Source organism: Heptranchias perlo, unplaced genomic scaffold (genome assembly GCF_035084215.1).
Source record: "Heptranchias perlo isolate sHepPer1 unplaced genomic scaffold, sHepPer1.hap1 HAP1_SCAFFOLD_1784, whole genome shotgun sequence".
NCBI lineage: Eukaryota > Metazoa > Chordata > Chondrichthyes > Hexanchiformes > Hexanchidae > Heptranchias > Heptranchias perlo.
The window spans coordinates 1-24,431 of NW_027139060.1; the positions used below are offsets into that span (position 1 = coordinate 1).

At 61.1% G+C, this 24,431-nt stretch overlaps 1 protein-coding gene across 1 annotated transcript; it reads right to left on the reverse strand.

Annotated features, from left to right (window-relative positions):
- Positions 1–738: 738 nt before the first annotated feature.
- LOC137309735 (alanine--tRNA ligase, mitochondrial-like) lies at positions 739–22,703 on the reverse strand (the record flags this gene model as incomplete). Its single annotated transcript, XM_067977802.1, has 9 exons — positions 22,565–22,703; positions 19,151–19,278; positions 18,588–18,732; positions 14,762–14,931; positions 12,522–12,635; positions 8,759–8,899; positions 7,838–7,975; positions 3,282–3,385; positions 739–847 (listed from the first exon to the last, which is right to left on the reverse strand). Coding segments are annotated over exons 1-9 (1,188 nt in total), but the record flags the coding sequence as incomplete, so codon positions are not given.
- Positions 22,704–24,431: the final 1,728 nt, after the last annotated feature.

The following is a 24,431-nucleotide window of genomic DNA, read 5'->3' on the forward strand; positions in this document are numbered from 1 at the left end:
TCCAATGAAGTACTTCTGAAGTGTAGTCTCTGCTGTAATGTAGGGAAACTTGGCAGCCAATTTGGGCACAGCAAGATCCCATGGTTATTTATTCATTCTTGGGATGTGGGCATCGCTGGCAAGGTCGGCACTTATTGCCCATGTCGACTCGCCCTCCCTCAGGCGGAGCTAACACTAACTGACTCCATTCCATTGCAGGGTGTGGATTGGCATTGGTTGGTGGGGGTGTGGATTGGCACATGGAGTGTAGACTCCTGGCCAGTACACAGGTGTGTACCCAGAGACCTGAATCATGTACAGCATTGCCTGTGTCCATCAACCATCTCCCTGCACTTCCACTTTCCACCTTAACCATCCTTGCGCCCTTGATTTTATTAATGCCTTCGCGCCGACGCCACCTCCTTTGGTCAGTCACCATCTTTTACCGCCATCCATCAAATAACCTGCCGGCTGCCCCATGGTCCATTAATTACAGTCAGCGATGCTGGGACAGGCCGTTCGCCCCCGCTGTCCCTCAGATTATTCACTTCCAATTCCCCAATGGCCTCTCCCCTCCCAGCTGCTCTCTAACAACCGAGGGTGGGAAGAACGAGTAAATAGAAATAGATTGGGGAGGGGAGGGGAGGGGAGATAAAAAGTTGCACTCGGCGCTGACTCTCCCATCACCGGGTCTCCGGGACCACCTGCTCCATTATTTGCTGCATTTAATCTGCCGCGGGGCTGCCTCTGACCTCTCACCTTCTTCGCCTCCTCTCCTGTAACAGCGATTATTCGACTGATCCCCTTCACCAGCTGCCTCTCTGATACGATCGCCATGTCCTGTATCAGTCCCGTCCGAAGCAAATGGCTGCAGAAAGAGAGAAGGAACCTTAATTACAGCCTCAGAACAGGACAGTAAAGCTCCCTCGACACTGTCCCATCAAACACTCCCAGGGCAGGTACAGCACGGGTTAGATACAGAGTAAAGCTCCCTCTACACTGTCCCATCAAACACTCCCAGGGCAGGTACAGCACGGGTTAGATACAGAGTAAAGCTCCCTCTACACAGTCCCATCAAACACTCCCAGGGCAGGTACAGCACGGGTTAGAGACAGAGTAAAGCTCCCTCTACACTGTCCCATCAAACACTCCCAGGGCAGGTACAGCACGGGTTAGATACAGAGTAAAGCTCCCTCTACACTGTCCCATCAAACACTCCCAGGGGAGGTACAGCACGGGTTAGATACAGAGTAAAGCTCCCTCGACACTGTCCCATCAAACACTCCCAGGGCAGGTACAGCACGGGTTAGATACAGAGTAAAGCTCCCTCTACACTGTCCCATCAAACACTCCCAGGGCAGGTACAGCACGGGTTAGATACAGAGTAAAGCTCCCTCTACACTGTCCCATCAAACACTCCCAGGGCAGGTACAGCACGGGTTAGATACAGAGTAAAGCTCCCTCTACACTGTCCCATCAAACACTCCCAGGGCAGGTACAGCACGGGTTAGATACAGAGTAAAGCTCCCTCTACACTGTCCCATCAAACACTCCCAGGGCAGGAATAGCACAGGTTAGATACAGAGTAAAGCTCCCTCTACACTGTCCCATCAAACACTCCCAGGGCAGGTACAGCACGGGTTAGATACAGAGTAAAGCTCCCTCTACACTGTCCCATCAAACACTCCCAGGGCAGGAATAGCACAGGTTAGATACAGAGTAAAGCTCCCTTTACACTGTCCCATCAAACACTCCCAGGGCAGGTACAGCTCAGACGAGATACAGAGTAAAGCTCCCTCTACATTGTCCCATCAAACACTCCCAGGGCAGGTACAGCACGGGTTAGATACAGAGGAATGCTCCCTCCACACTGTCCCATCAAACACTCCCAGGGCAGGTGCAGCGTGGGTTAGATACAGAGTAAAGCTCCCTCTACACTGTCCCATCAAACACTCCCAGGGCAGTTATAGCTCAGACGAGATACAGAGGAAAGCTCCCTCCACACTGTCCCATCAAACACTCCCAGGGCAGGTGCAGTGTGGGTTAGATACAGAGCAAAGCTCCCTCTACACTGTCGCATCAAACACTCCCAGGGCAGGTGCAGCGCGGGTTAGATACAGAGTAAAGCTCCCTCTACACTGTCCCATCAAACACTCCCAGGGCAGGTACAGCACGGGTTAGATACAGAGTAAAGCTCCCTCTACACTGTCCCATCAAACACTCCCAGGGCAGGTACAGCACGGGTTAGATACAGAGTAAAGCTCCCTCTACACTGTCCCATCAAACACTCCCAGGGCAGGTACAGCACAGGTTAGATACAGAGTAAATCTCCCTCCACACTGTCCCATCAAACACTCCCAGGGCAGGTACAGCACGGGTTAGATACAGAGTAAAGCTCCCTCTACACTGTCCCATCAAACACTCCCAGGGCAGGTACAGCACGGGTTAGATACAGAGTAAATCTCCCTCTACACTGTCCCATCAAACACTCCCAGGGCAGGCACAGCACGGGTTAGATACAGAGTAAAGCTCCCTCTACACTGTCCCATCAAACACTCCCAGGGCAGGTACAGCATGGGTTAGATACAGAGTAAAGCTCCCTCTACATTGTCCCATCAAACACTCCCAGGGCAGGTACAGCACGGGTTAGATACAGAGTAAATCTCCCTCCACACTGTCCCATCAAACACTCCCAGGGCAGGTACAGCACGGGTTAGATACAGAGTAAAGCTCCCTCTACACTGTCCCATCAAACACTCCCAGGGCAGGTATAGCACAGGTTAGATACAGAGTAAAGCTCCCTTTACACTGTCCCATCAAACACTCCCAGGGCAGGTACAGCACGGGTTAGATACAGAGTAAAGCTCCCTCTACACTGTCCCATCAAACACTCCCAGGGCAGGTACAGCTCAGACTTGATACAGAGTAAAGCTCCCTCTACATTGTCCCATCAAACACTCCCAGGGCAGGTACAGCACGGGTTAGATACAGAGTAAAGCTCCCTCCACACTGTCCCATCAAACACTCCCAGGGCAGGTACTGCACGGGTTAGATACAGAGTAAAGCTCCCTCTACATTGTCCCATCAAACACTCCCAGGGCAGGTACAGCACGGGTTAGATACAGAGTAAAGCTCCCTCTGCACTGTCCCATCAAACACTCCCAGGGCAGGTACAGCTCAGACTAGATACAGAGTAAAGCTCCCTCTACATTGTCCCATCAAACACTCCCAGGGCACGTACAGCACGGGTTCGATACAGGGTAAACTCCCTCTAAACAGACAGCAGGGATCCTTATACTCACGTCCCACAGCAGAGCTCCACAGAAGTGTGTCGTTGGTTGTTTGAATGCAGTAACCTGGCAACAGGAACCCCGACCGACACCACTCGCACTGGATCAGGATACATCTGTTGCAGGAAAACAGAACAAAGCTCTCATACAATCAGAGAAAATTTACGGCACAGGAGGAGGCCATTCGGCCCATCGTGTCCGCGCCAGCCGAAAATGAGCCACCCAGCCTAATCCCACTTTCCAGCACTTGGTCCGTAGCCCTGTAGGTTACAGCTCTTCAGGTGCACATCCAGGTACTTTTTAAATGAGTTGAGGGTTTCTGCCTCTACCGCCCTCTCAGGCAGTGAGTTCCAGACCCCCACCTCCCTTTGGGTGAAAAAAATTTTCCTCAACTCCCATCTAATCTTTCTACCAATCACTTTAAATCTGTGCCCCCTGGTTATTGACTCCCCCACTAAGGGAAATAGATCCTTCCTATCCACTCTATCTGGGCCCCTCACAATTTTATACACCTCAATTAAATCTCCCCTCAGCCTCTTCTGTTCCAAAGAAAACAACCCCAGCCTATCCAATCTTTCCTCATCGCTAAAATTCTCCAGTCCTCGCAACACCTCGTAAATCTCCTCTGTACTCTCTCTAGTGCAATCACATCCTTCCTGTAATGTGGTGACCAGAACTGTACGCAGTACTCAAGCTGTGGCCTAACTAGTGTTTTATACAGTTCCAGCATAACATCCCTGCTCATATTTTTTTTGATTAGTTCATGGGATGTGGGCATCGCTCGCAAGGCCGGCATTTATTGCCCATCCCTAATTGCCCTTGAGAAGGTGGTGGTGAGCCGCCTTCTTGAACCGCTGCAGTCCGTGTGGTGACGGTTCTCCCACAGTGCTGTCAGGAAGGGAGTTCCAGGATTTTGACCCAGCGACGATAAAGGAACGGCGATATATTTCCAAGTCGGGATGGTGTGTGACTTGGAGGAGAACGTGCAGGTGGCTGGAGTCATACCTAGCACAAAGGAAGATGGTAGTGGTTGTTGGAGGCCAATCATCTCAGCCCCAGGACATTGCTGCAGGAGTTCCTCAGGGCAGTGTCCTCGGCCCAACCATCTTCAGCTGCTTCATCAATGACCTTCCCTCCATCATAAGGTCAGAAATGGGGATGTTCGCTGATGACTGCACAGTGTTCAGTTCCATTCGCAACCCCTCAGATAATGAAGCAGTCCGAGCCCACATGCAGCAAGACCTGGACAACATCCAGGCTTGGGCTGATAAGTGGCAAGTAACATTCGCGCCAGATAAGTGCCAGGCAATGGCCACCTCCAACAAGAGAGAGTCTAACCACCTCCCCTTGATACTCAACGGCATTACCATCGCCGAATCCCCCACCATCAACATCCTGGGGGTCACCATTGACCAGAAACTGAACTGGACCAGCCATATAAATACTGTGGCTACGAGAGCAGGTCAGAGGCTGGGTATTCTGCGATAAGTGACTCAGCTCAGGGACAATCAGCCAGGGCTCCTGGTCCTGTTCCTGAGCTGACACCAGACTAACACTCCAAGAGGAGTACCGAGGGAGCGCCGCGCCGTCGGAGGGAGGGGCAACCCCCAGGGAGCGCCGCGCCATCGGAGGGAGGGAGGGGCACCCCCCCCAGGGAGCGCTACACCGTCGGAGGGAGGGAGGGGCACCCCCCCCAGGGAGCGCCGCGCCGTCGGAGGGAGGGGCACCCTCCCCAGGGAGCGCTACACCGTCGGAGGGAGGGAGGGGCACCCCCCCCAGGGAGCGCCGCGCCGTCGGAGGGAGGGGCAACCCCCAGGGAGCGCCGCGCCATCGGAGGGAGGGAGGGGCACCCCCCCCAGGGAGCGCCGCGCCGTCGGAGGGAGGGAGGGGCAACCCCCAGGGAGCGCCGCACCGTCGGAGGGAGGGGCAACCCCCAGGGAGCGCCGCGCCGTCGGAGGGAGGGAGGGGCACCCCCCCCAGGGAGCGCCGCGCCGTCGGAGGGAGGGAGGGGCACCCCCCAGGGAGCGCCGCACCGTCGGAGGGAGGGGCAACCCCCAGGGAGCGCCGCGCCGTCGGAGGGAGGGAGGGGCAACCCCCCAGGGAGCGCTGCGTCGGAGGGAGGGAGGGGCACCCCCCCCAGGGAGCGCTGCACTGGAGGTGCCCACTTTTGGATGAGGGATTAAACTGCCACAGTTGGAAGCCGAGGGAAGAATAGTTATAATAAACCTGTCTGCCCTCCCAGGTGGACATAAAAGATCCCATGGCACCATTGGAAGAGCAGGGGAGTTCTCCCTGTCCAGTGTACGGGCCAATATTTATCCCTCAACCAACATCAATAAAACAGATGCCGGCACAGGCACGATGGGCTGAAAGGCCTCCTTCAGTGCTGCAAGATTGTATGAAAGTAATTCTTTGACTGTGAAGGGCATTGGGATGAACTGAGGATGTGAAAAGTGCTGTGGAGATGAGCTTGTCTTTTTTAAATTTCAAATTACTTTTAAAAAAAACCAGCACCATAATTATTCTTCCCTCAGCTCCCATCGGGGGCGGGGACACCATTAACCCCGGCACTGACCCCCGGGGACACCACGACCCCCGGGGACGCCACTGACCCCCGGGGACGCCACTGACCCCCGGGGACGCCACTGACCCCCGGGGACACCGCGACCCCCGTCACCGACCACAGGGGACACCGTGACCCCCGGGGACACCGCGACCTCCGGGGACACCGCGACCCCCGGGGACACCGCGACCCCCGCCACCGACCACAGGGGACACCGCGACCTCCGGGGACACCGCGACCCCCGGGGACACCGCGACCCCCGTCACCGACCCCCGGGGACACCGCGACCCCCGTCACCGACCACAGGGGACACCGCGACCCCCGTCACCGACCACAGGGGACACCGCGACCCCCGTCACCGACCACAGGGGACACCGCGACCTCCGGGGACACCGCGACCCCCGGGGACACCGCGACCCCCGTCACCGACCCCCGGGGACACCGCGACCCCCGTCACCGACCACAGGGGACACCGCGACCTCCGGGGACACCGCGACCCCCGGGGACACCGCGACCCCCGCCACCGACACCCGGGGACACCGCGACCCCCGCCACCGACACCCGGGGACACCGCGACCCCCGTCACCGACCCCCGGGGACACCGCGACCCCCGCCACCGACACCCGGGGACACCGCGACCCCCGCCACCGACACCCGGGGACACCGCGACCCCCGCCACCGACACCCGGGGACACCGCGACCCCCGCCACCGACACCCGGGGACACCGCGACCCCCGCCACCGACACCCGGGGACACCGCGACCCCCGCCACCGACACCCGGGGACACCGCGACCCCCGTCACCGACCCCCGGGGACACCACGACCCCCGTCACCGACCACAGGGGACACCGCGACCTCCGGGGACACCGCGACCCCCGGGGACACCGCGACCCCCGCCACCGACACCCGGGGACACCGCGACCCCCGTCACCGACACCCGGGGACACCGCGACCCCCGTCACCGACCCCCGGGGACACCGCGACCCCCGCCACCGACCCCCGGGGACACCGCGACCCCCGTCACCGACCACAGGGGACACCGCGACCCCCGCCACCGACCCCCGGGGACACCGCGACCCCCGCCACCGACCCCCGGGGACACCGCGACCCCCGTCACCAACCACAGGGGACACCGTGACCCCCGGGGACGCCACCGACCCCCAGGGACACCGCGACCCCCGCCACCGACCCCCGGGGACACCGCGACCCCCGTCACCGACCACAGGGGACACCGTGACCCCCGGGGATGCCACCGACTCCCGGGGACACCGCGACCCCCGTCACCGACCCCCGGGGACACCGCGCCCCCCGTCACCGACCACAGGGGACACCGTGACCCCCGGGGACGCCACCGACCCCCGGGGACACCGCGACCCCCGTCACCGACCCCCGGGGACACCGCGACCCCCGTCACCGACCCCCGGGGACACCGCGACCCCCGGGGACACCGCGACCCCCGCCACCGACCCCCGGGGACACCGCGACCCCCGCCACCGACCCCCGGGGACACCGCGACCCCCGCCACCGACCCCCGGGGACACCGCGACCCCCGCCACCGACCCCCGGGGACACCGCGACCCCCGCCACCGACCCCCGGGGACACCGCGACCCCCGTCACCGACCCCCGGGGACACCGCGACCCCCGGGGACACCGCGACCCCCGCCACCGACCCCCGGGGACACCGTGACCCCCGGGGACACCGTGACCCCCGGGGACACCACCGACCCCCGGGGACACCACCGACCCCCGGGGACACCACCGACCCCCGGGGACACAGTTAACCCCGGCACCGACCCCCGGGGACACAGTTAACCCCGGCACCGACCCCTGGGGACACAGTTAACCCCGGCACCGACCCCCGGGGACACAGTTAACCCCGGCACCGACCCCCGGGGACACAGTTAACCCCGGCACCGACCCCCGGGGACACAGTTAACCCCGGCACCGACCCCCGGGGGGCACAGTTAACCCCGGCACCGACCCCCGGGGACAGGCACTGTTACCTCATCGACTGTCCTCAGCCCTCCGATTTCCTTGGCCTGATTTAAAGGGACCTCTGCTGTGTAGACATCTTCATCCCTTCGAATCACCTCCAGCAGTATCTCCTCCACTTTCTCCAGCTGTTGCATCGTGATCGGGGCCTGAGGCACAATCAGAGTCAGAGTCAGAGTCAGAGTCAGCCCGTCGCCGGGTCCCCCGCCAACGAGTCAACTTGGGGGTGTAGGAGTGGGAGAGTAAGTGAGGGAGGGTGGGAGAGGGGTGGGGTTGTGAGGGGGGTAGGGAGGGGGGAATGGCGGCAAGAGGCGAGATGGGACGAAGGGGGTGGAGGGCAGAGGGGAGGGGTTGGAGGGCAGAGGGGAGGGGATGGAGGGCAGAGGGGGGAAAGGAGGCGAGAGGGGAGGGAGAGGGGGAGGGGTGTGACGGGGTTGAGGGGAGAGGGGAGGGGGAAGGGGGAGAGGAGGGAAAGGAGGCGAGAGGGGAGGGGGAGGGGGTGTGAGGGGTTGAAGGAGGCGAGAGGGGAGGGGGAGGGGGTGTGAGGGGTTGAAGGAGGCGAGAGGGGAGGGGGAGGGCGTGTGAGGGGGTGGAGGGGAGGGAGGGGTGACTGGGCAGGGTAGATGGAACTGATCCAAACCTCACTAAATTTCCCTCGCACACTGAGTAGTGACCAAGTTAGTGAAATCTCGGGATGGAGGCCCTAACTTCCTCCCCTCCCCCGAGGTCAGGGCAGACTGGGATCAAACCCTTCTCCTCCACAGTCGGTGCAGCTCAGTTCATCAGTTGGGCTCACTGATGACCCCGGTTGGTGGGAGTCCTGCTCTCACATCTCCCAATCCCAACACCCGGGAACCTACATGGAGACTGGTCACTCAGACAGTGTTCCACAAAGCCCGGCCAGGCCTGGGGAAAGACAATGTGATTCCTACCTTGATCCTGATGTCAAAGCGCAGTCTGTTCGCAGTGATGTGCGAGCCTCTCTGCTCAGTGTAGTCTCCCAGGACACGGCGGAGGGCAAAGTTCAGCAGATGGGTGGCCGTGTGTTTCACCATGCAGGCGATGCGGTGGGCCTGAGGAGACATCATTACAGGACATCATTACAACACGGTCCCCTCAAACACAGACTGTTACAGGACATCATTACAACACGGTCCCCTCAAACACAGACTGTTACAGGACATTATTACGACACAGTCACCTCAAACACAGACTTTTACAGGACATGATTGTAACATGGTCACCTCAAACACAGACCGTTACAGGACATTACAACAGTCAGCATGGATTTGTTAAGGGAAGGCTGTGTCTGACTAACTTGATTGAATTCTTTTGAGAAGGTAACAAGGAGGGTCGATGAGGGCAATGCGTTTGATGTAGTCTACATGGATTTTAGCAAGGCTTTTCACAAGGTCCCACATGGCAGACTGGTCAAAAAAGTACAAGCCCATGGGATCCAAGGGAATGTGGCAAATTGGATCCAAAATTGGCTCAGTGGCAGGAAGCAAAGGGTAATGGTCGACGGGTGATTTTGTGATTGGCCAGGACACTGGGGAGAACTCCCCTGTTCTTCATCCAATAGCGCTGCACGGGTCTTTTATGTCCACCTGGGAGGGCAGAAGGGCCATCTGTTTAACCCCTCATCCAGAAGTGGGCACCTCCGACCGCTCGGCGTTCCCGGGGGGGGAGGTCCTCTGACCGCGTGGCGTTCCCGGGGGGGGGTGCCGCTCCGACCGTTTGGCGTTCCTGGGGGGGGGTTGCCCCTCCGACGGCGTTCCCGGGGGGGGAGCCCCTCCGACCGCGTGGCGTTCCTGGGGGGGGGGGGGCCCTCCGACCGTGTGGCGTTCCCGGGGGGGGGGGAGAATGCCCCTCCGACTGCGTGGCGCTCCCTCGGTACTCCTCGAGGAGTGTCAGTCTGGTGTGAGCTCAGGGACAGGACCAGGAGCCCTGGCTGATTGAGCCCCTCCCTCAGCTGGGGCACTGAGGTCAACTGTTAACCCCATGGATCTGCCCCAGTGAACCAGACTCACACGCCCACTAGTGGCTCGTTGTGGCAGAGGGATCCGTCATATTGGTCACAGTGAAGGTCCCCGTGCTGTAGACTGCAGGAAGATATCAATGGACTGGTCGGGTGGGCAGAAAAGTGGCAAATGGAGTTCAATCCAGAGAAGTGTGAGGTGATGCATTTGGGGAGAGCAAACAAGGCAAGGGAATACACAAATGGGAGGATACTGAAAGGTGTTGAGGAAGAGAGGGACCTTGGAGTGCATGTCCACAGATCCCTGAAGGTAGCAGGACAGGTAGATAAGGTGGTTAAGAAGGTATATGGGATACTTTCCTTTATAGTCGAGTCATAGAATATAAGACCGGGCACGGTAGCGTTGTGGTTATGTTACTAGACCAGTAATCCAGAGGCCTGGACTAATAATCCACAGTCAGGAGTTCAAATCTCCACCACGGCAGCTGGGGAATTTAAATTCAATTAATTAAATAAAAATCTGAAATAAAAAAACCTAGCATCAGTAATGGTGGCCATGAAACTACCGGATTCTCGTTAAAAACCCTTCTGTTTCACTAATGTCCTTTAGGGAAGGAAACCTGCCGTCCTTACCCGGTCTGGCCTATATGTGACTCCAGACCCACAGCAATGTGGTTGATTCTTAATTGCCCTCTGAAATGGCCTAGCAAGCCACTCAGTTGCAAAATCTCACTACAGAAAGTCATAATAAGAATAAAACCGGACGGACCGCCCGGCATCGGACCACTCTGCACCGGACAGGACAACGGCAAAACACCAAGCCCAGTCAACCCTGCAAGGTCCTCCTTACTAACATCTGGGGACTTGTGCCAAAATTGGGAGAGCTGTCCCATAGACTAGTCAAGCAATAGCCTGATATAGCCATACTCACAGAATCATATCTTTCAGCCAACGTCCCAGACTCTTCCATCACCATCCCTGGGTATGTCCTGTCCCACCGGCAGGACAGACCCACCAGAGGTGGCAGTAAAGTGATATACAGTCAGGAGGGAGTGGCCCTGGGAGTCCTCAACATTGACTCTGGACCCCATGAAATCTCATGGCATCAGGTCAAACATGGGCAAGGAAACCTCCTGCTGATCACCACCTACCGTCCTCCCTCAGCTGATGAATCAGTCCTCCTCCATGTTGAGCACCACTTGGAGGAAGCACTGAGGGTAGCAAGGGCACAAAATGTACTCTGGGTGGGGGACTTCAATGTCCATCACCAAGAGTGGCTCGGTAGTACCACTACTGACCGAGCTGGCCGAGTCCTGAAGGACATAGCTGCCACACTGGGCCAGTGGCAGATGGTGAGCGAACCAACACGAGGGAAAAACTTACTTGACCTCGTCCTCACCAATCTACCTGTTGCAGATGCATCTGTCCATGACAGTATTGGTAGGAGTGACCACCGCACAGTCCTCGTGGAGATGAAGTCCTGTCTTCACACTGAGGACACCATCCAACATGTTGTGTGGCACTACCACCATGCTAAATGGGATAGATTCAGAACCGATCTAGCAGCTCAAAACTGGGCCAGCAGCAGCAGCAGAATTGTATTCCAGCACAATCTGTAACCTCATGGCCCGGCATATTCTTCACTCTACCATTACCAACAAGCCAGGGGATCAACCCTGGTTCAATGAGGAGTGTGGAAGAGCATGCCAGGAGCAGCAAACGGGATACTTTCCTTTATTAGCCGAGGCATAGAATATAAGCCATGATGTGGAGATGCCGGTGATGGACTGGGGTGGACAAATGTAAGGACTTGCACAGCACCAGGTTATAGTCCAACAGTTTTATTTTAAATCACAAGCTTTCGGAGCTTTCCTCCTTCGTCAGGTGAGTCACCTCTCACCTGACGAAGGAGGTAAGCTCCGAAAGCTTGTGATTTAAAATAAAACTGTTGGACTATAACCTGATGCTGTGCAAGTCCTTACATAGAATATAAGAGCAGGGAGGTTATGCAGAACTGTTTATAACACTAGCCACAGCTTGAGTACTGCGCATAGTTCTGGTCACCACATTACAGGAAGGATGTGATTGCACTAGAGAGGGTACAGAGGAGATTTACGAGGTGTTGTGAGGACTGGAGAATTTTAGCGATGAGGAAAGATTGGATAGGCTGGGGTTGTTTTCTTTGGAACAGAGGAGGCTGAGGGGTGATTTAATTGAGGTGTATAAAATTATGAGGGGCCGAGATAGAGTGGATAGGAAGGATCTATTTCCCTTAGTGGGGGAGTCAATAACCAGGGGGCATAGATTTAAAGTGATTGGTGGAAAGATTAGAGGGGAGTTGAGGAAAATTTTTTTCACACAGAGGGTGTTGGGGGTCTGGAACTCACTGCCCAAGAGGGTGGTAGAGGCAGAAACCCTCAACTCATTTAAAAAGTACCTGGATGTGCACCTGAAGAGCTGTAACCTCCAGGGCTACGGACCAAGTGCGGGAAGTGGGATTAGGCTGGGTGGCTCATTTTCAGCCGGCGCGGGTATGATGGGCCGAATGGCCTCCTCCTGTGCCATAAATTTTCTATATTTCTATGATTACAACACGGTCCCCTCAAATACAGACCGTTACAGGACATTACAACACGGTCACCGGCGGGGCGGTGTCACATTACAGTAGGTGGGACAATTGGCAAAACACCGCTGCATCATAAACCTGGATAAATTACCTCGTCCACAAACAGATTGAGGGTATCTCCAACGCGTAGTGTTTCTGGGACACAGACTGTGTGCACCACGAACCCTCCCGCTGACTGCACATCCTCCACCGCAAGCAGGACATCCTGAGGAAAACAACAATGTCACCGGGAGCAGACGGACCCTCTCACTATTCTTGCCTGTTTCTGGTTACCCTGGTGACACGGCACTGCCCAAGACCACAGGTTTGTGCTGATAAACCCCGCTCGATGGTTGCACTTTCACCCCGGGGTCAAAGGTCACGGGTTCAAGCTCCACCTCAGCACAACCGAGGGGGCCCTGCGCCGTCGGAGGGACAGTACCGAGGGGGCCCTGCGCCGTCGGAGGGACAGTACCGAGGGGGCCCTGCGCCGTCGGAGGGACAGTACCGAGGGGGCCCTGCGCCGTCGGAGGGACAGTACCGAGGGGGCCCTGCGCCGTCGGAGGGACAGTACCGAGGGAGCTTGCGCCGTCGGAGGGACAGTACCGAGGGAGAGCTGCGCCTTCGGAGGGACAGTACCGAGGGGGCGCTGGGCCGTCGGAGGGACAGTACCGAGGGAGCGCTGCGTCGTCGGAGGGACAGTACCGAGGGGGCCCTGGGCCGTCGGAGGGGCAGCACCGAGGGGGCATGCGCCGTCGGAGGGACAGTACCGAGGGGGCTTGCGCCGTCGGAGAGACAGTACCGAGGGGGCGCTGCGCCGTCGGAGGGACAGTACCGAGGGAGCGCTGCGTCGTCGGAGGGACAGTACCGAGGGGGCCCTGGGCCGTCGGAGGGGCAGCACCGAGGGGGCATGCGCCGTCGGAGGGGCAGCACCGAGGGAGCGCTGCGTCGTCGGAGGGACAGTACCGAGGGAGCGCTGGGCCGTCGGTGGGACAGTACCGAGGGGGCGCTGGGCCGTCGGAGGGACAGTACCGAGGGGGCCCTGGGCCGTCGGAGGAGCAGCACCGAGGGGGCATGCGCCGTCGGAGGGGCAGCACCGAGGGAGCGCTGCGCCGTCGGAGGGACAGTACCGAGGGAGCGCTGCGCCGTCGGAGGGACAGTACCGAGGGGGCGCTGTGCCGTCGGAGGGGCAGTACCGAGGGGGCATGCGCCGTCGGAGGGACAGTACCGAGGGAGCGCTGCGCCGTCGGAGGGACAGTACCGAGGGGGCGTGCGCCGTCGGAGGGACAGTACCGAGGGGGAGTGCGCCGTCGGAGGGACAGTACCGAGGGGCGTGCGCCGTCGGAGGGACAGTACAGAGGGGGCGCTGCGCCGTCGGAGGGACAGCACCGAGGGAGCGTGCGCCGTCGGAGGGGCAGTACCGAGGGGCGTGCGCCGTCGGAGGGACAGTACAGAGGGGGCGCTGCACTGTCGGAGGGACAGTACCGAGGGGGCGTGCCCCGTCGGAGGGACAGTACCGAGGGAGTGTGCGCCGTCGGAGGGACAGCACCGAGGGAGCGTGCGCCGTCGGAGGGGCAGTACCGAGGGAGTGTGCGCCGTCGGAGGGACAGTACCGAGGGAGTGTGCGCCGTCGGAGGGACAGCACCGAGGGAGCGTGCGCCGTCGGAGGGGCAGTACCGAGGGAGCGTGCGCCGTCGGAGGGACAGTACCGAGGGAGCGTGCGCCGTCGGAGGGGCAGTACCGAGGGAGCGTGCGCCGTCGGAGGGACAGTACCGAGGGAGTGTGCGCCATCGGAGGGACAGTACCGAGGGAGCGTGCGCCGTCGGAGGGACAGTACCGAGGGAGCGTGCGCCGTCGGAGGGGCAGTACCGAGGGAGCGTGCGCCATCGGAGGGGCAGTACCGAGGGAGTGTGCGCCATCGGAGGGACAGTACCGAGGGAGTGTGCGCCGTCGGAGGGACAGTACCGAGGGAGTGTGCGCCGTCGGAGGGACAGCACCGAGGGAGCGTGCGCCGTCGGAGGGGCAGTACCGAGGGAGTGTGCGCCGTCGGAGGGGCAGTACCGAGGGAGTGTGCGCCGTCGGAGGGACAGTACCGAGGGAGCGCTGCACTGTCGGAGGGACAGTACCGAGGGGGCGTGCCCCGTCGGAGGGACAGTACCGAGGGGGCGTGCGCCGTCGGAGGGACAGTACCGAGGGGGCGTGCGCCGTCGGAGGGACAGTACTGAGGGAGTGCACGGGAGTAGCAGTGGACAGGTCAGTGCAGTCCCGGTTAACGGGGGAGTTTGTTAAACTCGACATTAACAGTAAAATGATCAAACAATTGAGTTGCAGAAACCCAGATCGCAGACTTACTTGTTGATCAACTCTCACTAAAAAGCCGCGGTCATGGGTCTGCCCCCCCTGCTCACAGTAGAAGTTGGTTTGATCCAGGATGACACCACATCGCTGCCCCTCCCCCACCTCCTGGACCAGCGAATGGTCCACGGACAGCGCCAGGACGGTGGCCTGGCAGGGACGAAACACTGGAAAATAAACAAACACAGGTTCACTCTCACTACCCAGAGCCCGCACCCAGGGAGAGAACACTGGGAGTCTGAGAGCTCAGGAGATTCGATGGGCCTTTACTCTGTATCTAACCCGTGCTGTACCTGCCCTGGGAGTGTTTGATGGGACAGTGCGGAGGGAGCTTTACTCTGTATCTAACCCGTGCTGTACCTGCCCTGGGAGTGTTTGATGGGACAGTGTAGAGGGAGCTTTACTCTGTATCTAACCTGTGCTGTACCTGCCCTGGGAGTGTTTGATGGGACAGTGTAGAGGGAGCTTTACTCTGTATCTAACCCACGCTGCACCTGCCCTGGGAGTGTTTGATGGGACAGTGCGGAGGGAGCTTTACTCTGTATCTAACCCGTGCTGTACCTGCCCTGGGAGTGTTTGATGGGACAGTGTAGAGGGAGCTTTACTCTGTATCTAACCCGTGCTGTACCTGCCCTGGGAGTGTTTGATGGGACAGTGTAGAGGGAGCTTTACTCTGTATCGAACCAGTTCGATTCACTCCACGTGATATCAAGAAACGGCTGAGTGCACTGGATACAGCAAAGGCTATGGGCCCCGACAACATCCCAGCTGTAGTGCTGAAGACTTGTGCTCCAGAACTAGCTGCGCCTCCAGCCAAGCTGTTCCAGTACAGTTACAACACTGGCATCCACCCGACAATGCGGAAAATTACCCAGGTATGTCCTGTCCACAAAAAGCAGGACAAATCCAATCCGGCCAATTACCGCCCCATCAGTCTACTCTCAATCATCAGCAAAGTGATGGAAGGTGTCGTCGACAGTGCTATCAAGCGGCACTTACTCACCAATAACCTGCTCGCCGATGCTCAGTTTGGGTTCCGCCAGGACCACTCGGCTCCAGACCTCATTACAGCCTTGGTCCAAACATGGACAAAAGAGCTGAATTCCAGAGGTGAGGTGAGAGTGACTGCCCTTGACATCAAGGCAGCATTTGACCAAGTGTGGCACCAAGGAGCCCTAGTAAAATTGAAGTCAATGGGAAACAGGGGGAAAATTCTCCAGTGGCTGGAGTCATACCTGGCACAAAGGAAGATGGTAGTGGTTGTTGGAGGCCAATCATCTCAGCCCCAGGGCATTGCTGCAGGAGTTCCTCAGGGCAGTGTCCTCGGCCCAACCATCTTCAGCTGCTTCATCAGTGACCTTCCCTCCATCATAAGGTCAGAAATGGGGATGTTCGCTGATGACTGCACAGTGTTCAGTTCCATTCGCAACCCCTCAGATAATGAAGCAGTCCAAGCCTGCATGCAGCAAGACCTGGACAACATCCAGGCTTGGGCTGATAAGTGGCAAGTAACATTCGCGCCAGATAAGTGCCAGGCAATGACCATCTCCAACAAGAGAGAGTGTAACCACCTCCCCTTGACATTCAACGGCATTACCATCGCCGAATCCCCCACCATCAACATCCTGGGGGTCACCATTGACCAGAAACTTAACTGGACCAGCCATATAAATACTGTGGCTACGAGAGCAGGTCAGAGGCTGGGTATTCTGCGGCGAGTGACTCACCTCCTGACTCCCCAAAGCCTTTCCACTATCTACAAGGCACAAGTCAGGAGTGTGATGGAATACTCTCCACTTGCCTGGATGAGTGCAGCTCCAACAACACTCAAGAAGCTCGACACCATCCAAGATAAAGCAGCCCGCTTGATTGGCACCCCATCCACCAACCTAAACATTCACTCCCTTCACCACCGGCGCACTGTGGCTGCAGTGTGCACCATCCACAGGATGCACTGCAGCAACTCGCCAAGGCTTCTTCGACAGCACCTCCCAAACCCGTGACCTCTACCACCAAGAAGGACAAGAGCAGCAGGCACATGGGAACAACACCACCTGCACGTTCCCCTCCAAGTCACACACCATCCCGACTTGGAAATATATCGCCGTTCCTTCATCGTTGTTGGGTCAAAATCCTGGAACTCCCTTCCCAACAGCACTGTGGGAGAACCGTCACCACACGGACTGCAGCGGTTCAAGAAGGCGGCTCACCACCACCTTCTCAAGGGCAATTAGGGATGGGCAATAAATGCCGGCCTTGCCAGCGACGCCCACATCCCGTGAACGAATAAAAAAAAAACAACCCGTGCTGTACCTGCCCTGGGAGTGTTTGATGGGACAGTGTAGAGGGAGCTTTACTCTGTATCTAACCCATGCTGTACCTGCCCTGGGAGTGTTTGCTGGGACAGTGTAAAGGGAGCTTTACTCTGTATCTGACCCCGTGCTGCACCTGCCCCGGGAGTGTTTGATGGGACAGTGTAGAGGGAGATTTACTCTGTATCTAACCCGTGCTGTACCTGCCCTGGGAGTGTTTGATGGGACAGTGTCGAGGGAGCTTTACTCTGTCTCTAACCCGTGCTGTACCTTCCCTGGGAGTGTTTGATGGGACAGTGTAGAGGGAGCTTTACTCTGTATCTAACCCGTGCTGTACCTGCCCTGGGAGTGTTTGATGGGACAGTGTGGAGGGAGCTTTACTCTGTCTCTAACCCGTGCTGTACCTGCCCTGGGAGTGTTTGATGGGACAGTGTTGAGGGAGCTTTACTCCGTATCTAACCCGTGCTGTACCTGCCCTGGGAGTGTTTGATGGGACAGTGTAGAGGGAGCTTTACTCTGTATCTAACCTGTGCTGTACCTGCCCTGGGAGTGTTTGATGGGACAGTGTAGAGGGAGCTTTACTCTGTATCTAACCCGTGCTGCACCTGCCCAGGGAGTGTTTGATGGGACAGTGTAGAGGGAGCTTTACTCTGTATCTAACCCGTGCTTTACCTGCCCAGGGAGTGTTTGATGGGACAGTGTAGAGGGAGCTTTACTCTGTCTCTAACCCGTGCTGTCCCTGCCCTGGGAGTGTTTGATGGGACAGTGTGGAGTTAGCTTTACTCTGTATCTAACCCGTGCTGTATCTGCCCAGGGAGTGTTTGATGGGACAGTGTAGAGGGAGCTTTACTCTGTATCTAACCCGTGCTGTACCTGCCCTGGGAGTGTTTGATGGGACAGTGTAGAGGGAGCTTTACTCTGTATCTAACCCGTGCTTTACCTGCCCAGGGAGTGTTTGATGGGACAGTGTAGAGGGAGATTTACTCTGTATCTAACCCGTGCTGTACCTGTCCTGGGAGTGTTTGATGGGACAGTGTTGAGGGAGCTTTACTCTGTCTCTAACCCGTGCTGTACCTGCCCTGGGAGTGTTTGATGGGACAGTGTAGAGGGAGCTTTACTCTGTATCTAACCCGTGCTGTACCTGCCCTGGGAGTGTTTGATGGGACAGTGTAGAGGGAGCTTTACTCTGTATCTAACCCGTGCTTTACCTGCCCAGGGAGTGTTTGATGGGACAGTGTAGAGGGAGCTTTACTCTGTATCTAACCCGTGCTGTACCTGCCCTGGGAGTGTTTGATGGGACAGTGTAGAGGGAGCTTTACTCTGTATCTAACCCGTGCTTTACCTGCCCAGGGAGTGTTTGATGGGCCAGTGTAGAGGGAGATTTACTCTGTGTCCAATCTAATCAATCTTCTGATCAATCTCTCTCTCTATCTCTCCCCTCACCCCAGTTTTGAGACCTAACCCCTCCTCTCAGACTCGGGTGAGAAGGGATTCTCTGGTGATGTCATTACCATATTTGGCGTGGTGATCAAGGGTGTAAGCGTATTTTGGTGAATTGTCGGTGGTCGGTACACTGTTCCTCTGTAGCTCAGCGATGGCGTGTACCCCCAGACCTCCCCCAGACCGTGTCTCTGACTGTGGGGATCGCCTGACACGCTGGAGAGAGAGAGAAACAAATAAATCCAAGTACACAACAGCAGAGAAAGCCGTCAGAGCAAACAGAGCGGGGGGGGAAGGGGGCGCGGGGGGAGGGAAGGGGGCGCGGGGGGAGGGAAGGGGGCGCAGGGGGAGGGAAGGGGGCGCGGGGGGAGGGAAGGGGGCGCAGGGGGAGGGAAGGGGGCGCGGGGGGAGGGAAGGGGGCGTGGGGGGAGGGAAGGGGGCGCGGGGGGAGGGAAGGGGGCGCGGGGGGAGGGAAGGGGGCGCGGGGGGAGGGAAGGGGGGGCGCGGGGGGAGGGAAGGGGGGGCGCGGGGGGAGGGAAGGGGGCGCGGGGGGAGGGAAGGGGGCGCGGGGGGAGGAAGGGGGCGCGGGGGGGGGGTAGGGGAGGGTCCGGACTCGCCATCTTTGACCCCTCACCTCGGCCTCTTCCTTCGCCAGCTGATCCAAGGCCTTGGTGTCCATGACGACTGCCCTCTCTTCCAGCATCAAGCCAATCAGATCGAGGGGAAACCCCAGGTTCCTGTGCAGGGACCAGGCCACGTCCACTGTAACCATGGAAACAGGGGTGAATGACGACGCGAGCACCCAACGCACTGCTCCATGATGTTTGCGGCAGTGCTGGATTCTCAGCTCTTCTGTGAGTTCCTCCCCTCCCCATCTCTTCACCCCCCTCTTCTTTTACTCCCTCCCCCCAGTGCTGGCTGTTTCCCTGGCAACGGTCCCCTGGAGACCAGCTGTCCTGCGATGCTGCGTCCATTTGGCCGGTCTTCATGTGGCAGCTGAGACAGTGCAGTGGCCACACGAGAGAGCCCTGGGCTCACCCAGTCCATGTACTCTCCAGCGGTGGGGGGGGGGGCAGGGGGGGGGGACAGGGAGCGGGGGGGCAGGGAGTGGCGGGGCGGGGGGGGCAGGGAGCGGCGGGGCGGGGGGGGCAGGGAGCGGCGGGGCGGGGGGGCAGGGAGCGGCGGGGCGGGGGGGCAGGGAGCGGCGGGGCGGGGGGGCAGGGAGCGGCGGGGCGGGGGGGCAGGGAGCGGCGGGGCGGGGGGGCAGGGAGCGGCGGGGCGGGGGGGCAGGGAGCGGCGGGGCGGGGGGGCAGGGAGCGGCGGGGCGGGGGGGCAGGGAGCGGCGGGGCGGGGGGGCAGGGAGCGGCGGGGCGGGGGGGCAGGGAGCGGCGGGGCGGGGGGGCAGGGAGCGGCGGGGCGGAGGGGGGGCAGGGAGCGGCGGGGCGGGGGGGCAGGGAGCGGCGGGGCGGGGGGGCAGGGAGCGGCGGGGGGGGGGGGCGGGGGGGAGCGGCGGGGCGGGGGGGGCAGGGAGCGGCGGGGCGGGGGGGCAGGGAGCGGCGGGGCGGGGGGGCAGGGAGCGGCGGGGCGGGGGGGCAGGGAGCGGCGGGGCGGGGGGGCAGGGAGCGGCGGGGCGGGGGGGCAGGGAGCGGCGGGGCGGGGGGGCAGGGAGCGGCGGGGCGGGGGGGCAGGGAGCGGCGGGGCGGGGGGGCAGGGAGCGGCGGGGCGGGGGGGCAGGGAGCGGCGGGGCGGGGGGGCAGGGAGCGGCGGGGCGGGGGGGCAGGGAGCGGCGGGGCGGGGGGGCAGGGAGCGGCGGGGCGGGGGGGCAGGGAGCGGCGGGGCAGGGAGCGGCGGGCGGGGGGCCAGGGAGCGGCGGGCGGGGGGCCAGGGAGCGGCGGGGCGGGGGGCCAGGGAGCGGCGGGCGGGGGGGCAGGGAGCGGCGGGGCGGGGGGCCAGGGAGCGGCGGGGCGGGGGGCCAGGGAGCGGCGGGTGGGGTTGGGGGGCAGGGAGCGGCGGGGCGGGGGGCAGGGAGCGGCGGGCGGGGGGCAGGGAGCGGCGGGGCGGGGGGGCAGGGAGCGGCGGGGCGGGGGGCCAGGGAGCGGCGGGGCGGGGGGGCAGGGAGCGGCGGGGCGGGGGGGCAGGGAGCGGCGGGGCGGGGGGGCAGGGAGCGGCGGGGCGGGGGGGCAGGGAGCGGCGGGGCGGGGGGGCAGGGAGCGGCGGGGCGGGGGGGCAGGGAGCGGCGGGGCGGGGGGGCAGGGAGCGGCGGGGCGGGGGGGCAGGGAGCGGCGGGGCGGGGGGGCAGGGAGCGGCGGGGCGGGGGGGCAGGGAGCGGCGGGGCGGGGGGGCAGGGAGCGGCGGGGCAGGGAGCGGCGGGCGGGGGGCCAGGGAGCGGCGGGCGGGGGGCAGGGAGCGGCGGGGCGGGGGGGCAGGGAGCGGCGGGGCGGGGGGGCAGGGAGCGGCGGGCGGGGGGCCAGGGAGCGGCGGGCGGGGGGCCAGGGAGCAGTGGGCGGGGGGCCAGGGAGCGGCGGGGCGGGGGGCCAGGGAGCGGCGGGGCGGGGGGCCAGGGAGCGGCGGGGCGGGGGGCCAGGGAGCGGCGGGGCGGCGGGCCAGGGAGCGGCGGGGCGGGGGGCCAGGGAGCGGCGGGGCGGGGGGCCAGGGAGCGGCGGGGCGGGGGGCCAGGGAGCGGCGGGGCGGGGGGCCAGGGAGCGGCGGGTGGGGTTGGGGGGCAGGGAGCGGCGGGGCGGGGGGGCAGGGAGCGGCGGGCGGGGGGCCAGGGAGCGGCGGGGCGGGGGGCCAGGGAGCGGCGGGGCGGGGGGGCCAGGGAGCGGCGGGGCGGGGGGCCAGGGAGCGGCGGGCGGGGGGCCAGGGAGCAGTGGGCGGGGGGCCAGGGAGCGGCGGGTGGGGTTGGGGGGCAGGGAGCGGCGGGTGGGGTTGGGGGGCAGGGAGCGGCGGGGCGGGGGGGCAGGGAGCGGCGGGGCGGGGGGGCAGGGAGCGGCAGGGCGGGGGGCCAGGGAGCGGCGGGGCGGGGGGGCAGGGAGCGGCAGGGCGGGGGGCCAGGGAGCGGCGGGGCGGGGGGGCAGGGAGCGGCAGGGCGGGGGGCCAGGGAGCGGCGGGCGGGGGGCCAGGGAGCGGCGGGGCGGGGGGCCAGGGAGCGGGGTGGGGGGGGGGGCAGGGAGCGGCGGGGCGGGGGGGCAGGGAGCGGCGGGGCGGGGGGCCAGGGAGCGGCGGGCGGGGGGCCAGGGAGCGGCGGGGCGGGGGGCCAGGGAGCGGGGTGGGGGGGGGGGCAGGGAGCGGCGGGGCGGGGGGGCAGGGAGCGGCGGGGCGGGGGGGCAGGGAGCGGCGGGGCGGGGGGGCAGGGAGCGGCGGGGCGGGGGGGCAGGGAGCGGCGGGACGGGGGGGCAGGGAGCGGGGTGGGGGGGGGGCAGGGAGCGGGGGGGCGGGGGGGGCAGGGAGCGGCGGGGGGGGGGGGCAGGGAGCGGCGGGTGGGGTTGGGGGGCAGGGAGCGGCGGGGCGGGGGGGCAGGGAGCGGCGGGGCGGGGGGGCAGGGAGCGGCGGGGCGGGGGGGCAGGGAGCGGCGGGGCGGGGGGCCAGGGAGCGGCGGGGCGGGGGGCCAGGGAGCGGCGGGGCGGGGGGCCAGGGAGCGGGGTGGGGGGGGGGGCAGGGAGCGGTGGGGTGGAGGGGCAGAGAGCGGGGCAGGGAGCGGGGGGAGGGGGGCAGGGAGCGGCGGGGTGGAGGGGCAGAGAGCGGGGGGAGGGGGGGCAGGGAGCGGCGGGGTGGGGGGGCAGGGAGCGGCGGGGTGGGGGGGCAGAGAGCGGGGGGAGGGGGGGCAGGGAGCGGTGGGGCGGGGGGGCAGGGAGCGGCGGGGCGGGGGGGCAGGGAGCGGCGGGGCGGGGGGGGGGCAGGGAGCGGCGGGGCGGAGGTCAGGGAGCGGCGGGGCGGGGGGGCAGGGAGCGGCGGGACGGGGGGGCAGGGAGCGGCGGGGTCGGGGGGGGGGGATCAGACAGCCTCCGCCCTGGGTTTGCGGAGTCTCTCCATTCACTATCTTCAGTACCTGGGAAGTTCTGCGACTCTGCCATTTTCCCCAGGGTTCTGTTGATAATACGCCGGCCACGGAGCAGCGAGGAGAGAAACGCAGCTTCATTCTCGTTAATGGTGTCCGTGATCTGAGAGAGGGAGGGTATTAATGGCATCGTGTGGGGATGCGAGACATCCATTGGCTACAATCCCCACTAGAGGCTGTGATCTCATTGGCCAGCCCCACCCCCACTCCCATCATCCCACCTTTCTACAAAACAACCAATTAGCCCCTCCCCTTCCGCCCACTCCCGACAGTGAATCCCAACCCCTCCGTCGACAGCGAACCCCCCCTCCGTCGACAGCGAACCCCCCCTCCGTCGACAGCGAACCCCCCCTCCGGGACCAATGTCCTCGCGGGGGTGTTTGCTAGTGCTGTTGGGGAAGGTTTAAACTCGAGTGGCAGGGGGATGGGAACCTGAGCGGGGAGTCAGAAGGGAATAAAGTTGAGAGCAGCAAGAGAGGGGAAGACCCAGGGGAAATCTACAATACAAATAGTACAAACAGTTGTTCAAGAACAAGTGAAAGGGAAAAGCGTGGAGCAGCGGAAAGAAAGTGTACTTTTGGCACGACAGATAAAATAAAAACTAGAAGGCGTAAGGCGATTAACCCAGCATCAAAGCTGTGGCAGGGGGTTGGGAACCTGAGCAGGGAGACAGAGGAAAGCGTGTCAGGAAGGGACAGAAGGTATGGAGTAAAAGGTAAAGTGTTAAAAAAGGAAAAAGCAGGAACTAAGTGTCACAAAACAGATTTGAAAGTTCGTTATCTGAATGCACGTAGCATTCGTAACAAAATGACGAGTTAACGGCACAAATAACTACGTATGGGTATGATCTTGTGGCCATTACAGAAACATGGCTGCAGGGTGACAACGACTGGGAATTAAATATGCCAGGTTATTTAACAATCAGGAAGGAAGGGGAGGTGGGGTGGCTATGTTAATAAGGGAAGGAATCACTGATACAGAGAAATGATATTGGGACAAAGGATCAGGATAATGAAACAGTTTGGGTGGAGATAAGGAATAATAAGGGGAAAAAACACTCGTGGGCGCAGTATATAGGCCTCCTAATAGTTGCAACTCTGCTGGAAGAAGTATTAATCAGGAAATAGTCGGGGCATGTAATAAGGGAACAGCTATAATTATGGGGGATTTTAACTATCATATTAACTGGACAAATCAAATTGTGCAGGGCAGCCTTGAGGAAGAGTTTATTGAGTGTATTAGGGATGGATTTCTTGAGCAGTGTGTAACTGATCCTACAAGGGGGAAAGCAACCTTGGACCTGGTCCTGTGTAATGAGCCAGGATTAATTAATAATGTCCTAGTTAAGGATCCCCTTGGAATGAGTGACCATAACATGGTTACATTCCATATCCAATTAGAGGGTGAGAAGGTTGGTTCTCAAACAAGTGTACTGAGCTTGAATAAAGGAGACTATGATGGTATGAGAGCGGAATTGATTAAAGTGGACTGGGAAAATAGATTAAAGGGTAAGACGGTGCATGAGCAGGGGTGTTCAATCAAGGAGTTATTTTACAACTTTCAAGAAAAAAGGGTGTAAAAGAAATGACAGCTATCCGTGGCTAAGTAAAGAAATTAAGGATAGTATCTGACTAAAAACAAGGACATATAAGGTAGCCAAACTTAGTGGGAGGATAGAAGATTGGGAAGTCTTCAAAAGACAGCAAAAAGTAACGAAAGGGAAGATAGATTATGAAAATAAATTAGCAAAAAATATAAAAACAGATAGCAAGAGTTTCTATAGTTATATAAAAAGAAAAAGGGTGGCTAAGGCAAAAACATAGGTCCTTAGAGGATGAGACCGGGAAATTAATGGTGA